The sequence below is a fragment of the Salvelinus namaycush genome, chromosome 34 (assembly GCF_016432855.1).
Source record: "Salvelinus namaycush isolate Seneca chromosome 34, SaNama_1.0, whole genome shotgun sequence".
In the NCBI taxonomy this organism is placed as follows: Eukaryota; Metazoa; Chordata; class Actinopteri; order Salmoniformes; family Salmonidae; genus Salvelinus; species Salvelinus namaycush.
This window is the reverse complement of record NC_052340.1, coordinates 17431438-17445991: the sequence shown is the minus strand read 5'-3', so window position 1 is coordinate 17445991 and position 14554 is coordinate 17431438. Positions and strand designations below refer to the sequence as shown.

General features: G+C 46.1%; 1 protein-coding gene across 1 annotated transcript in view; it reads right to left on the bottom strand.

Moving 5' to 3' along the window:
* The window catches only part of LOC120028393 (reticulon-4 receptor-like 1), a 29914-nt gene extending 19287 nt beyond the window's left edge, over window positions 1-10627 (bottom strand). The window contains exons 1-3 of the mRNA XM_038973627.1: window positions 10111-10627; window positions 2908-3057; window positions 2680-2783 (exon numbers count right to left, since the gene is read on the bottom strand). Coding sequence (XP_038829555.1) covers window positions 2680-2783; window positions 2908-3057; window positions 10111-10627 — 771 coding nt within the window. The remainder of the gene's footprint in view (window positions 1-2679; window positions 2784-2907; window positions 3058-10110) is intronic.
* Between the last annotated feature and the right edge of the window lie 3927 nt (window positions 10628-14554).

Sequence of the window (14554 nt, the reverse complement as noted above, 5' to 3'; positions counted from 1 at the left end):
TATATATGCTATAACCAACAGGGATTCATTAACTATACTTAATTGGCTCTTAGTGGAGAAGGGTGGAGTTTGTGTCATGTTTGGGGATGACTGTTGCACCTTTATTCCCAATATTGCTATGGCCAAACTCAAAGGATTATGAGCAGAAGTAAAGGCTAATTCTGGTTTAGACTCTCATGTATGGGATTGGTTGGACCTAGCATTAGGAAAGTGGGGAGCCATGTTTGCTAGGATGGCCATCATGTTGGGAGGAGGGTTGTTGGCTTTGGGTATTGTATTTTGTTGTGTTATACCCCTGGTAAAGTCATTTGTGGTTCAGACAACAGTTAAACAGATGTCTGTAAGGAGAGATGACCCTCCTGTGGTGATTGATCCTGTACCGGGAAGCCCAGGCAATTATACCAATAAGTATGGAAAGCCTTGCAATGCGGTTGGAGGACCTCTTGACTGCCCCTTTGGTAACCCTAACTATCTCTATGAAGTGATTGGGGGGGGTGGTCATGCGTGTCACGGTTTCCCTGTATATGTTCAATTACCCAGTTCAGATGAATGTTTACTCATACATGTCCACAAAAAGTGTAATTTGCGTCACAATTGCAAGTGGTGTACAAAAATTCATGAGGATGGTCATTATCATCACCTAGAACCTTTTTTCTGTCAAAGTGTCAAAGAGGAGATTGTCTTATATGTAAGGATGAGGGCTATGCTCTTATGTAAAGGGGTTTTAGCATATCTATTTTGCCTAATGCTTTGTGTTCTTTGTAACCTCAGGCAAGGCTACATACTACATGCTCATGCTTCATCAAAATATAATGGTCGATTATAAGTGTTTTTATTTTAACTAGATCTTTCACTCCTATTTTATGTTATTAATTGGAGATGTTTGGTCTAGTTGGGTTTTGTAAGTGTATTATGTTTCAATTGGATCTTTTTATTCCTGTCTGTTTATGTATTGGAGATGTTTGGTCCAAGTGATTTGTAAGCTTTATTTTGATGATGTATTAGTCAATTGTTGGTATTGATATCTACTCTCTATATGTCATTTTAGTATAGTTTTTGAGGCTAATTACCCTCAAGAGGAGGGATTATGTAGGAGTAATTGATACATATGTAGGTAGATATCACACTATTAAACAATAGACAGGTGTACATTAGAAAATAGGAGAAGAAGGCAGACATGAGTGCATTTGCCATTCTGGTAAATACAGGAAACCAAAGATTAGCAGATGGCCAAAGTCATACGTGCTTTAAAGTGCATGTATGGAAAAAGCAGGACACCATTATGAAGATAAAATTGACAGGAACGGCCATAAGTGCTTAGGGTAAAGGCCATAAGTGCTTAGGGCAAGATAGACATATATTAATTTTAGGGGACAAGGGGATCCTGCCCCCATTATAATCTAATCAAGAGCGGATACAGGCGTTATTGGGCGTAGACAAGCAGGAAGCCTGAAATGAAGGATAATGGTGGCAGATGACCATAGGAGAAGTAATTTAATTAATGTATGTAATGATCTCATGTGTGTGGATGTGTATAAAGAGCGAACCAGTGCTCTGGGAAGGGGTGGGATCCGCGGATCGTTCCGGCTTGTGATACATAGTATTAAAAGTCTATTTGAATTTACAAGTTCTTGTAAGTGTTATGGTTTGAACCGATTTTCCACGACACTCCTCAGCTGAACTGGAGGTACCTACGACAGAGAGGTCTCCTCTGCTGAACTGGAGGTACCTACGACTGAGAGGTCTCCTCAGCTGAACTGGAGGTACCTACGACAGAGAGGTCTCCTCAGCTGAACTGGAGATACCTACGACTGAGAGGTCTCCTCTGCTGAACTGGAGGTACCTACAACAGAGAGGTCTCCGCTGCTGAACTGGAGGTACCTACGACTGAGAGGTCTCCTCAGCTGAACTGGAGGTACCTACGACAGAGAGGTCTCCTCTGCTGAACTGGAGGTACCTACGACTGAGAGGTCTCCTCAGCTGAACTGGAGATACCTACGACTGAGAGGTCTCCTCTGCTGAACTGGAGGTACCTACGACAGAGAGGTCTCCTCTGCTGAACTGGAGGTACCTACGACTGAGAGGTCTCCTCTGCTGAACTGGAGGTACCTACGACTGAGAGGTCTCCTCTGTTGAACTGGAGGTACCTACGACTGAGAGGTCTCCTCAGCTGAACTGGAGGTACCTACGACTGAGAGGTCTCCTCAGCTGAACTGGAGGTACCTACGACAGAGAGGTCTCCTCAGCTGAACTGGAGATACCTACGACTGAGAGGTCTCCTCAGCTGAACTGGAGGTACCTACGACTGAGAGGTCTCCTCTGCTGAACTGGAGGTACCTGCGACTGAGAGGTCTCCTCTGCTGAACTGGAGGTACCTACGACTGAGAGGTCTCCTCTGCTGAACTGAAGGTACCTACGACTGAGAGGTCTCCTCTGCTGAACTGGAGGTACCTACGACTGAGAGGTCTCCTCTGCTGAACTGGAGGTACCTACGACTGAGAGGTCTCCTCTGCTGAACTGGAGGTACCTACGACAGAGAGGTCTCCTCAGCTGAACTGGAGGTACCTACGACAGAGAGGTCTCCTCAGCTGAACTGGAGATACCTACGACTGAGAGGTCTCCTCAGCTGAACTGGAGGTACCTACGACTGAGAGGTCTCCTCTGCTGAACTGGAGGTACCTGCGACTGAGAGGTCTCCTCAGCTGAACTGGAGATACCTACGACTGAGAGGTCTCCTCTGCTGAACTGGAGGTACCTACGACAGAGAGGTCTCCTCTGCTGAACTGGAGGTACCTACGACAGAGAGGTCTCCTCTGCTGAACTGGAGGTACCTACGACAGAGAGGTCTCCTCTGCTGAACTGGAGGTACCTACGACAGAGAGGTCTCCTCTGCTGAACTGGAGGTACCTGCGACTGAGAGGTCTCCTCTGCTGAACTGGAGGTACCTGCGACTGAGAGGTCTCCTCAGCTGAACTGGAGGTACCTGCGACTGAGAGGTCTCCTCAGCTGAACTGGAGGTACCTACGACAGAGGTCTCCTCAGCTGAACTGGAGATACCTACGACAGAGAGGTCTCCTCAGCTGAACTGGAGGTACCTACGACTGAGAGGTCTCCTCTGCTGAACTGGAGGTACCTACGACAGAGAGGTCTCCTCAGCTGAACTGGAGGTACCTACGACTGAGAGGTCTCCTCTGCTGAACTGGAGGTACCTACGACTGAGAGGTCTCCTCAGCTGAACTGGAGATACCTACGACAGAGAGGTCTCCTCTGCTGAACTGGAGGTACCTACGACTGAGAGGTCTCCTCAGCTGAACTGGAGGTACCTACGACAGAGAGGTCTCCTCAGCTGAACTGGAGGTACCTACGACAGAGAGGTCTCCTCTGCTGAACTGGAGGTACCTACGACTGAGAGGTCTCCTCAGCTGAACTGGAGGTACCTACGACTGAGAGGTCTCCTCTGCTGAACTGGAGGTACCTACGACTGAGAGGTCTCCTCAGCTGAAATGAGCAGAGGCCTGATGAAGATTACAATGACAGCTCTGTGTCTCGACGCATAAACAAATAAACAGAGAGAGAACATGAGAGAGAAGAAGTAGGGTGAGACGATGACACAAGTGACAGCAGCGTTTTTGAAGTTGAGGAATCAGATGCTCCAAAAACATAAACAAGCCAGGCACCATATGGAGCATGTAGGGAATAAAGGGGAGGATTTGTGGGAGAGTGTGAGTATGAATAAAGGAAAGGCTGTTAGTTATTAAGATGGAATTTAAAGGTGCAGTGAGGCAGAAACAGAGGCGGGCAGGCTGAGCCAACCACAGCTGTTTAATACGTGCAATTTAATTAACACACTCTAATGGAAGTCTTTTAGATGGTCATTATTTTTGCAAATTATATTCACATTATATTGACTGCCTCATTGTCCCAGGTAGAGGTTTTAGCTCCACACCTAGCTTCCCACTGCCTACTGGGTAATGTAGTGTGTGAGAGGGCAGTGGCAACACTCAACTAGCCCAATGCTCTAAGGATGAAGCCAGGCTATCAGCCACAAACTACATTCATTTATCATGACAGCATGAAGCTAAATGATTCAAACGCATTGCGTTCCCTGTGGCGGTACCACACTGCAACCGGCCAATCGAAACTAATGGCTTGACCAAGCCCATATAAATCATCTACTGTGTAGATATATGTACTTCATGCATTTCCTGATACAGGGAATGTGTCATTTAATTCTCATATTGTGTGTGCACCGTGAGCACTGATAGTTGGGTTTCAGTGTTGGGAGTGAGTTGATGACATAGCAGTAGTTTGGTCCCTGTGCAGAGTCATATGGTAGGATCTGAGGCATGATGGGGACAGGGGCATGGTGGACATAGAAATAAATCAGTTTACCAGCCAAATTGCCAAGATTAGAGGTTCCAATATGTAGATGGAGTTGGCCATTCACCACTGTAGCTTTAAGCTTGTTTCCGGCCCATAGACCAGTCAGCTTGAATACTAAGCATAATGTGACTGCCTGTGAGCAATTTACTCTATGAATAAACAATGCCCCCACTAACATGAATTATTTCCCAGGCACCTCCACCAGCATAGCCTATGTTACATACCGCACACATTTATGCCCAGCCTGGATCCCTGATTGGTTACTGAGACGTTACTTGGTTACCGAGCGGTAAAAAGAGCAATTTGTGTTAGCGAGTGTTCCGTGAACCATTACACAATCTGTACACAATCACTTCCAACCATTCCTCTCTATAGAATGGAGTGGCTTCTAAAGGTGCTGTGTTCTAACATCCTCCACCTACACAACACCTGAAGCATGTGACTTCCAGTCATACATAGAGAGTTGGGCCAAAACGGTTTTCTCCTCCACAGCTGTTTCTAAGTGATAAATGACACTTCTGCGTTGTGCTGTTTATTTCTGATAGTATTCTAAACCTATGAAGATGTCCAGTGAAAACAGATATGCAATGTTGTTGACACCACAGTACCAACACCACAGTACCATCACCACAGTACCAACACCACAGTACCAACTTGGATACACATTATTCCGAATGCAAGTGTCTTCACTGACATGTTCAACCTCTCCCTGACTGAATCTGTAATACCTACATGTTTCAAGCAGACCACCATAGTCCCTGTGCCCAAGGAAGCGAAGGTAACCTGCCTAAATGATTACCGCCCCGTAGCACTCACGTCGGTAGCCATGAAGTGCTTTGAAAGGCTCACATCAACAGCATCCTCCCAGATACCCTAGACCCACTCCAATTCGCATACCACTCCAATTTGCATACCGCCCCAACAGATCCACAGATGACACAATCTCAATCGCACTCCACACTGCCCTTTCCCACCTGGACAAAAGGAACACCTATGCGAGAATGCTGTTCATTGACTACAGCTCAGCGTTCAACACCATAGTGCCCTCAAAGCTCATCACTAAGCTAATGACCCTGGGACTAAACACCTCCCTCTGCAACTGGATCCTGGACTTCCTGACGGGCCACCCCCAGGTGGTAAGGGTAGGCAACAACACGCCTGCCACGCTGATCCTCAACACTGGGGCCCCTCAGAGGTGTGTACTTAGTCCCCTCCTGTACTCCCTGTTCACCCACGACTGCGTGGCCAAACACAACTCCAACACTATCATTAAGTTTGCTGACGACACAACAGTGGTAGGCCTGATCACCGACAACGATGAGACAGCCTATATGGAGGAGGACAGAGACTGGCAGTGTGGTGCAGGATAACAACCTCTCCCTCAATGTGAGTAAGACAAAGGAGCTGATCGTGGACGACAGGAAAAGTCGGGCAGAACAGGCGGGCCCCATTAACATCAACGGGGCTGTAGTGAGCGGGTCGAGAGATTCAAGTTCCTTGGTGTCCACCTCACCAACGAACTATCATGGTCCAAACACACCAAGACAGTTGTGAAGAGGGCACAACAAAACCTTTTCCCCCTCAGGAGACTAAAAAGATTTGACATGGGTGCCTAGTTCATTAATACATTTTCAAGTTCATAACTTGTGCACTCTCCTCAAACAATAGCAGGGTATTATTTCACTGTAATATCTACTGTAAATTGGACAGTGCAGTTAGATTAATAATAATTTAAGCTTTCTGCCAATATCAGATATGTCTATGTCCTGGGAAATGTTCTAGTTACTTACAACCTCATGCTAATCATATTAGCCTATGTTAGCTCAACCGAGTGACACCGATCCTGTAGAGGTGCTTCTATCCCCAAGCCATAAGACTGCTGAACAATTAATCAAATGGCCACCGGGCTATTACATTGACCCCCCCTCCATTTGTTTTGTACACTGCTGCTTCTCGCTGTTTATTATCTGTTCATAGTCACTTCATCCCTACCTACATGTACAAATTACCTCAACTAACCTGTATTTATTTTTAACTTGAGTTAATTTGGTAAATATTTTCTTAACTCTTCTTGAAATGCACTGTTGGTTAAGGGCTTGTAAGTAAGCATTTCACGGTAAGGTCTACACTTGTTGTATTCGGCGCATGTGACAAATAAAGTTTGATTTGATTTAATCAATAAAAACATCTGTTCAATTCGCTGCTCTGCCTTGCTTGTTTACAGCGGGTCATTTCACAGGGAAGTGTCAGAACTGTCGGGTCATTTCACAGGGAAGTGTCAGAACTGTCGGGTCATTTCACAGGGAAGTGTCAGAACTGTCGGGTCATTTCACAGGGAAGTGTCAGAACTGTCGGGTCATTTCACAGGGAAGTGTCTACCTTCGGGTCATTTCACAGGGAAGTGTCCGGGTCATTTCACAGGGAAGTGTCAGAACTGTCGGGTCATTTCACAGGGAAGTGTCAGAACTGTCGGGTCATTTCACAGGGAAGTGTCAGAACTGTCGGGTCATTTCACAGGGAAGTGTCAGAACTGTCGGGTCATTTCACAGGGAAGTGTCAGAACTGTCGGGTCATTTCACAGGGAAGTGTCAGAACTGTCGGGTCATTTCACAGGGAAGTGTCAGAACTGTCGGGTCATTTCACAGGGAAGTGTCAGAACTGTCGGGTCATTTCACAGGGAAGTGTCAGAACTGTCGGGTCATTTCACAGGGAAGTGTCAGAACTGTCGGGTCATTTCACAGGGAAGTGTCAGAACTGTCGGGTCATTTCACAGGGAAGTGTCAGAACTGTCGGGTCATTTCACAGGGAAGTGTCAGAACTGTCGGGTCATTTCACAGGGAAGTGTCAGAACTGTCGGGTCATTTCACAGGGAAGTGTCAGAACTGTCGGGTCATTTCACAGGGAAGTGTCAGAACTGTCGGGTCATTTCACAGGGAAGTGTCAGAACTGTCGGGTCATTTCACAGGGAAGTGTCAGAACTGTCGGGTCATTTCACAGGGAAGTGTCAGAACTGTCGGGTCATTTCACAGGGAAGTGTCAGAACTGTCGGGTCATTTCACAGGGAAGTGTCAGAACTGTCGGGTCATTTCACAGGGAAGTGTCAGAACTGTCGGGTCATTTCACAGGGAAGTGTCAGAACTGTCGGGTCATTTCACAGGGAAGTGTCAGAACTGTCGGGTCATTTCACAGGGAAGTGTCAGAACTGTCGGGTCATTTCACAGGGAAGTGTCAGAACTGTCGGGTCATTTCACAGGGAAGTGTCAGAACTGTCGGGTCATTTCACAGGGAAGTGTCAGAACTGTCGGGTCATTTCACAGGGAAGTGTCAGAACTGTCGGGTCATTTCACAGGGAAGTGTCAGAACTGTCGGGTCATTTCACAGGGAAGTGTCAGAACTGTCGGGTCATTTCACAGGGAACTGCTCTCGTATTGGTACATCACCAACAGGAGAATAAAGGCGCTAACATGGCAACCGTTCTAAAACCTGGCCCGTTCTAAAACCTGGCCCAACTCTCTCTATATATATATCTCTGGTGCTTCCTATTGATCATCACAATCCCTTGTGTCTCTCTCGTCAATTAAACCCAGTCCATCTAACTAGGAAGTCTATTTGTGTTAAGTGGAGATGAAAGTCTTTGACTAACACTGGACATCATGGTCTCTCCTCTCTCCTCTCTCCTCTATCTGAATGAAAGCTTTTCAGATGAATGATTTACAACTTGATGCGTGCATCTCTCACCACCAATCAGGTCAAGGGACTTAAGCCACACATCCTTGAGCTGAATGAGACCATTTTCCAGCTTGCTTCCTTCTTACACATGTCATCCCTTCCTACCCATGTCATCCCTTCCTACCCATGTCATCCCTTCCTACCCATGTCTTCCCTGCCTACCCATGTCTTCCTTTCCTACCCATGTCATCCCTTCCTACCCATATCATCCCTCCCTGCCCATGTCATTCCTTTCCTACACATGTCATCCCCTCCTACCCATGTATTTATTTCCTACCCATGTCATCCCATCCTACCCATGTCATCCCTTCCTACCCATGTCATCCCTCCTACCCATGTCATTCCTTTCCTACCCATGTCATCCCATCCTACCCATGTCATCCCTCCTACCCATGTCATTCCTTTCCTACCCATGTCATCCCATCCTACCCATGTCATCCCTTCCTACCCATGTCATCCCTCCTACCCATGTCATTCCTTTCCTACCCATGTCATCCCATCCTACCCATGTCATCCCTCCTACCCATGTCATCCCTCCTACCCATGTCATCCCTTCCCTTAAAAAACCTGGCTGCTTGCTGCTTTAATAGATGCATGCTTACAGCAGCTGCCTTGCATACAAACCATTTATGCGCCCTAGATTTTACAGATCAATTATTCAGTGCAGGTGAGTTTGGTTCTCTGAGCATGACATGTTTTTGAAGACATACACAATCGTATGCACACACTAGTAGGCACGCACGCACGCACGCACGCACGCACGCACGCACACACACACACACACTGTATACACACACTGTATAGCTCCCGAGTGGCGCATCGGTCTAAGGCAATGTATCTCAGTGCTAGAGGCATCACTACAGACCCTGGTTCGATCCCGGGCTTTATCACAACCGGCCGTGATCGGGAGTCCCGTAGGGCGGTGCACAATTGGCCCAGCGTCGTCCGGGTTAGGGAAGGGTTTGGTCGGGGAAGGCCGTCATTGTAAAATAAGAATTTGTCTTAACTGACTTGCCCAATTAATTACCAATAAAGGTTAAATAAATAAAAAATACTGCACAACCCACACACACACACAGAGCAAGCTGGAGCCATGTCAACAGTAGATTCAACCAGAAATCTGAAATCAAGCAGAAAAGTGAGGTGTAAACAATAGTCCATTGTTGCTCATTAGGGGAAGAGAGTGGTCTGACTAAGAGGAGCAGGGCAGAGTCATTACTGGTAGAGGAGTGATCTGAGCTGACATGGAACCTAGAGGGAGGTGGCCCTGTCCCTGCAGCTATACGACAAGACCTACCTGAACAGAATGCACACATACATAGAACACACACACACACACACACACACACACACACACACACACACACACACACACACACACACACACACACACACACACACACACACACACAGACGTGCACTCTCTCACCAACCATCAGAGTGCACATAACTATATATACTGTAAGTCCACTGCAATAACAGAAAAATATACAAAATGCCCACTCTTCAACGAATGAGCTCTGAGAGAGCCTTCCCCACAAAAACAAGTTTTATGCATAGACATGAATATAGTTGTTTGCAATTACTTACAACAAACATCATACTGATTAGTCTGTGTTTAGGGAAAATACTATACATCTATACATACATAGCTGTATCTGTGTGTGTGTGCATGTACATGTCCGTGTGAATATGGGAGGATATGGAGTACAGTGAAGAGAGGACAAGAGGGAGGGAATGGAAAAGGAGGGGGTAGGGAGGGGAGAGAGAGAGAGAGAGAGGGGGGAGGGGTAAGAGACCTTGATCTTAAGAGAGTCATCTTTTCATTAACTGCACTTTTTCAGACCCTCAGAGCTTCACCATTGATCCTGTTGTAATGTCAATTCATTAGCTACACTGGGCCTTATCGTGCTGACACTCAACTCACACTCTCACTGTACTACTCCACTTCTGGTGGAATAGGAGAAAATAATTCAACCACTTTCCTATGCCACGCACCGTTGTGCATCTTCCTCCACGCCTTATCAATCCATTTCTCTGTGTGCATCTTCCTCCATGCCTTATCAATCCATTTCTCTGTGTGCATCTTCCTCCACGCCTTATCAATCCATTTCTCTGTGTGCATCTTCCTCCACGCCTTATCAATCCATTTCTCTGTGTGCATCTTCCTCCACGCCTTATCAATCCATTTCTCTGTGTGCATCTTCCCCCACGCCTTATCAATCCATTTCTCTGTGTGCATCTTCCTCCACGCCTTATCAATCCATTTCTCTGTGTGCATCTTCCTCCACGCCTTATCAATCCATTTCTCTGTGTGCATCTTCCTCCACGCCTTATCAATCCATTTCTCTGTGTGCATCTTCCTCCACGCCTTATCAATCCATTTCTTTGTGTGCATCTTCCTCCACGCCTTATCAATCCATTTATCTGTGTGCATCTTCCTCCACGCCTTATCAATCCATTTCTCTGTGTGCATCTTCCTCCATGCCTTATCAATCCATTTCTCTGTGTGCATCTTCCTTCACGCCTTATCAATCCATTTCTCTGTGTGCATCTTCCTCCACGCCTTATCAATCCACTTCTCTGTGTGCATCTTCCTCCACGCCTTATCAATCCATTTCTCTGTGTGCATCTTCCCCCACGCCTTATCAATCCATTTCTCTGTGTGCATCTTCCTCCACGCCTTATCAATCCATTTCTCTGTGTGCATCTTCCTCCACGCCTTATCAATCCATTTCTCTGTGTGCATCTTCCTCCACGCCTTATCAATCCATTTCTCTGTGTGCATCTTCCTCCACGCCTTATCAATCCATTTCTTTGTGTGCATCTTCCTCCACGCCTTATCAATCCATTTATCTGTGTGCATCTTCCTCCACGCCTTATCAATCCATTTCTCTGTGTGCATCTTCCTCCACGCCTTATCAATCCATTTCTCTGTGTGCATCTTCCTCCACGCCTTATCAATCCATTTCTCTGTGTGCATCTTCCTCCACGCCTTATCAATCCATTTCTCTGTGTGCATCTTCCTCCACGCCTTATCAATCCATTTCTCTGTGTGCATCTTCCTCCACGCCTTATCAATCCATTTCTCTGTGTGCATCTTCCTCCACGCCTTATCAATCCATTTCTCTGTGTGCATCTTCCATTTTTCCTATTAGTTTCTGCTTTTTTTTGTCTTCGTTCAATCTGACTTGGGTCTCATATTGCTTTGGCTCTCAAATGACGAGTGATGATCTTCTCATTCTCCCAATTCTCCTCAGCACTTAGAGTGGCTGTCCTTGAGTGTCTGTTCTCCTCTCTCTCTCTCCTCTCTCTGCTCAGACTGCTCTACCTCCATTTTAGCCCATCATCCCCCCCTGTCTTTTGTGGCTGGGTAGTCAGTGTCTACACACGCTCTTCTGGGACTACCCCCCTGACTGCTGTTCCTGCCAGTTCAGTGTTTAACACAAATATTTTGCACTCATCTTCACTTCCAAACCTGTTCTTGGGAGAATTGTCAGCATGTGTAGGCCGCTGCCTATGTGCAAAATGTTGATTGTGTCTCTCTCTCTCTTTCTCCCATTCATTGAACCCCCCCCCTCTCTCTCTCTCCCCCTCCCTCCCCTCACGTGTCACTTCCCCCTTGCTGTTCACTCTGTTTTTGTTTTGCAGTTCTGCAACGCAGGAGGCTTCACTGGATAAAACACAGTCCCTGCCCAGTGGTGATTAAAGAGGGCCCATTCTGGCTGTTTGAGATAGTACAGCAGCTTATGGGATTCACTGAGTCACTGGGAGAAACACTACACCACTGCACTCACATCAAAGTCCTCCCCATCATCAAGCCTTCAAAAAGCTTGATCCAACAATTACTTTCTTATTCTTACTACTTAGAGCAAGACTCCCAATTTTTTATCCCAAAATAAATTTTAGGATCATGACAAATCACTCGATGATCTTTTCCTTAGACATGCTTCTTTACGTTTCATCATTGCACCATTGAGAAGGGCGTCTTTGCTTCATTTAATTGCCATTTGAAGTTCTCTACAGTATTTTGCCTCCCTCCTCTCCCATTGTAAACCTGAGGCCTCTCGAGGCGGGCGGGCAGTGAGGAGAACCACTCGGCTCCTCTTCCTCCTCCTTCAGCATGCATCCTCTTAATTTGTGAGTGCTCCCAATCTTCTCTCACCTTATGACGCTGTGCGCCCGCCTCGGTCAAGACGCTCTGGGGATATGTGGTTATGTTTTCCACAGTGATGGTGAGGGATTCATTTCACTGCTTGTAATGACTTAGTCCCTTGAACTGTCTGACACCAAGGTATGAGACACCCTGAAAACCCACCAGGCAACCATGCACTGATAAAGATGAGTCCTCGTTAAAAAAAATGAACCGAGGATGCTATTCTGGAGGCAAGAGGACGAAATCAGATTCCCCCATTACACTCTGCTCGTCTCCTTGATGACGGATAACGAGAAGGAGAGCCAAGGACTCAGTGGCGGAGAGAAACAGACGGGTTTGTTTACACTAAAAAGTATGAGTAAAATTTCAGAGAGAAAAATATGTTGAAATGGGGAATGTGAAAGCACCAGCAGAAAGCAGAGAGGCTGAGGGGAATGAGCTGAAGATAATGCCTTGCATTTTCTGTGTGTGTCATGCAAGACTTCACACAAGACTGACTTAGCCTTGAAAAGCGCTTTGCATATTTCCCCATTGGGGCTATTATCTTCATACCTCTGTGCTCTTCCACCACCAACCACCCCTCTGCCCCCCTCTCTACCTCTCTCCATCTCTGCCTCTCCCCTCTCTCCTCACCACCCCTGCCCTCGCTCTAGGCAGTTCTCCCATGGGGGACAGGCTCAGCATCCTCAGCCCTGTTTCACCTCGGGTACAGAGACGGCAAAGCCCAAACTCAAACACGACAGGTTTGCCGAAATTATTATTTTCTGATGGGCTTTTGTGCACTTGGCTCGGTGCTCCAGTTGACGGCACACCCCTCCACTCTCACCGGAACTAGAGCAGCAGTTGGGACTATAGGATGAGGACAGTGAATTCTCCTCTGGAGAGAGACATGCTGTGCAGAATAGGAGATGAAGATCACTCGTTAATACCAGAGTGTGACACCAATGTTCTGTCATTAGCTTATGTAATACGTCTAGTCAACAAAGGTGTAGAATACAGAGGAGTGTTTCTCTACTCTTCCAATGATAATGTTATACATTTTACCAGGTAAGTTGACTGAGAACACATTCTCATTTACAGCAATGACCTGGGTAGTAGTTACAGCACCCTACTTTACATTTTAGGCATTTAGAAGACACTCTTATCCAGAGTGACTTACAGACTACATTTGGGTTATGTGCCTTGCTCAAGGGCACATCAACAGATTTGTCAACTAGTCGGCTCGGGGATTCAAAACTGCGACCTTTCGGGTACTGGCCCAACGCTCTAACCGCTAGGCTACCTGCCACACCTACATGATAGGAATGGGGAAATGATAGGAATGGGGAAATACAATGTAGGCTTGCCTAAAGTGATAACAGAAATGTGATTCATGTATGAGCTAGTCTTGGGGGTAGAGAGAGAGAAGGAGAAGTAGTATATATCACAGCTAATTAGAGGTGGAACAGGATGGACATTTCATGGTATGATAATAAAATATATAAAAACAAATCTGTATATTATTGTATATTATTGGCTTGTACTATTTTGTATAAAGATTCTCAGAATATTATGGTTCCCAACTAGAGAGTCAGGAAGTTTGAAGCTAGGGGAAGGACTGATACAGTATGTGAGCCTCGCTGTGTTTGTATGATTTCCCATGTTTCCCATTCATTTTTCAAATACAATTTCCATGCATGCCCTGTGACATTGTCATGCAGTCATTACCATACCACTGAATAGCCTTTGGTTAAGGATATGACTATGTCACAATCTTATCTGACATTTACCGGTACATCGTTCCACCTTTATGAGCTAACCTGATGATATAGTACATCATTTTCATAATTCCTATAACCTTCTTCAATATAACATTAACACACATGCTAGCCTGCAGGCAGCCACGCACGCACACACATGCATACCCCTACTTACACATGTACAGAAGCAGAATCTGAAAAAAAATGGGTAGAAGACTTCAAATCAATGTTTTCATTGGCTCATTAGGTAAGGCAATGATTGTGAAGCTTGGCTTGTTCGTTCATTACTGAGACTGACATAGATGTGTGTGATTGAGCGAGTGAATAGTAGTGAGTGAGTGAGTGAGTAAAAGAGAGAGATTCCTGTTGTTCAGTACTCGGGTATTGTTAGCCTGAGGCTGCTCAGTCTCTCCTTAACGGCAGTGACAGACAGGCATGGTGTTTGAAAGTGTAATTCTAAGGAGAGATAATGCACTGCACCCTGTACTTAGAGCCAAGGAGAAAATGAACCTTTTTTTCTCCCGCAGAGACTAATGACACTGGAGGA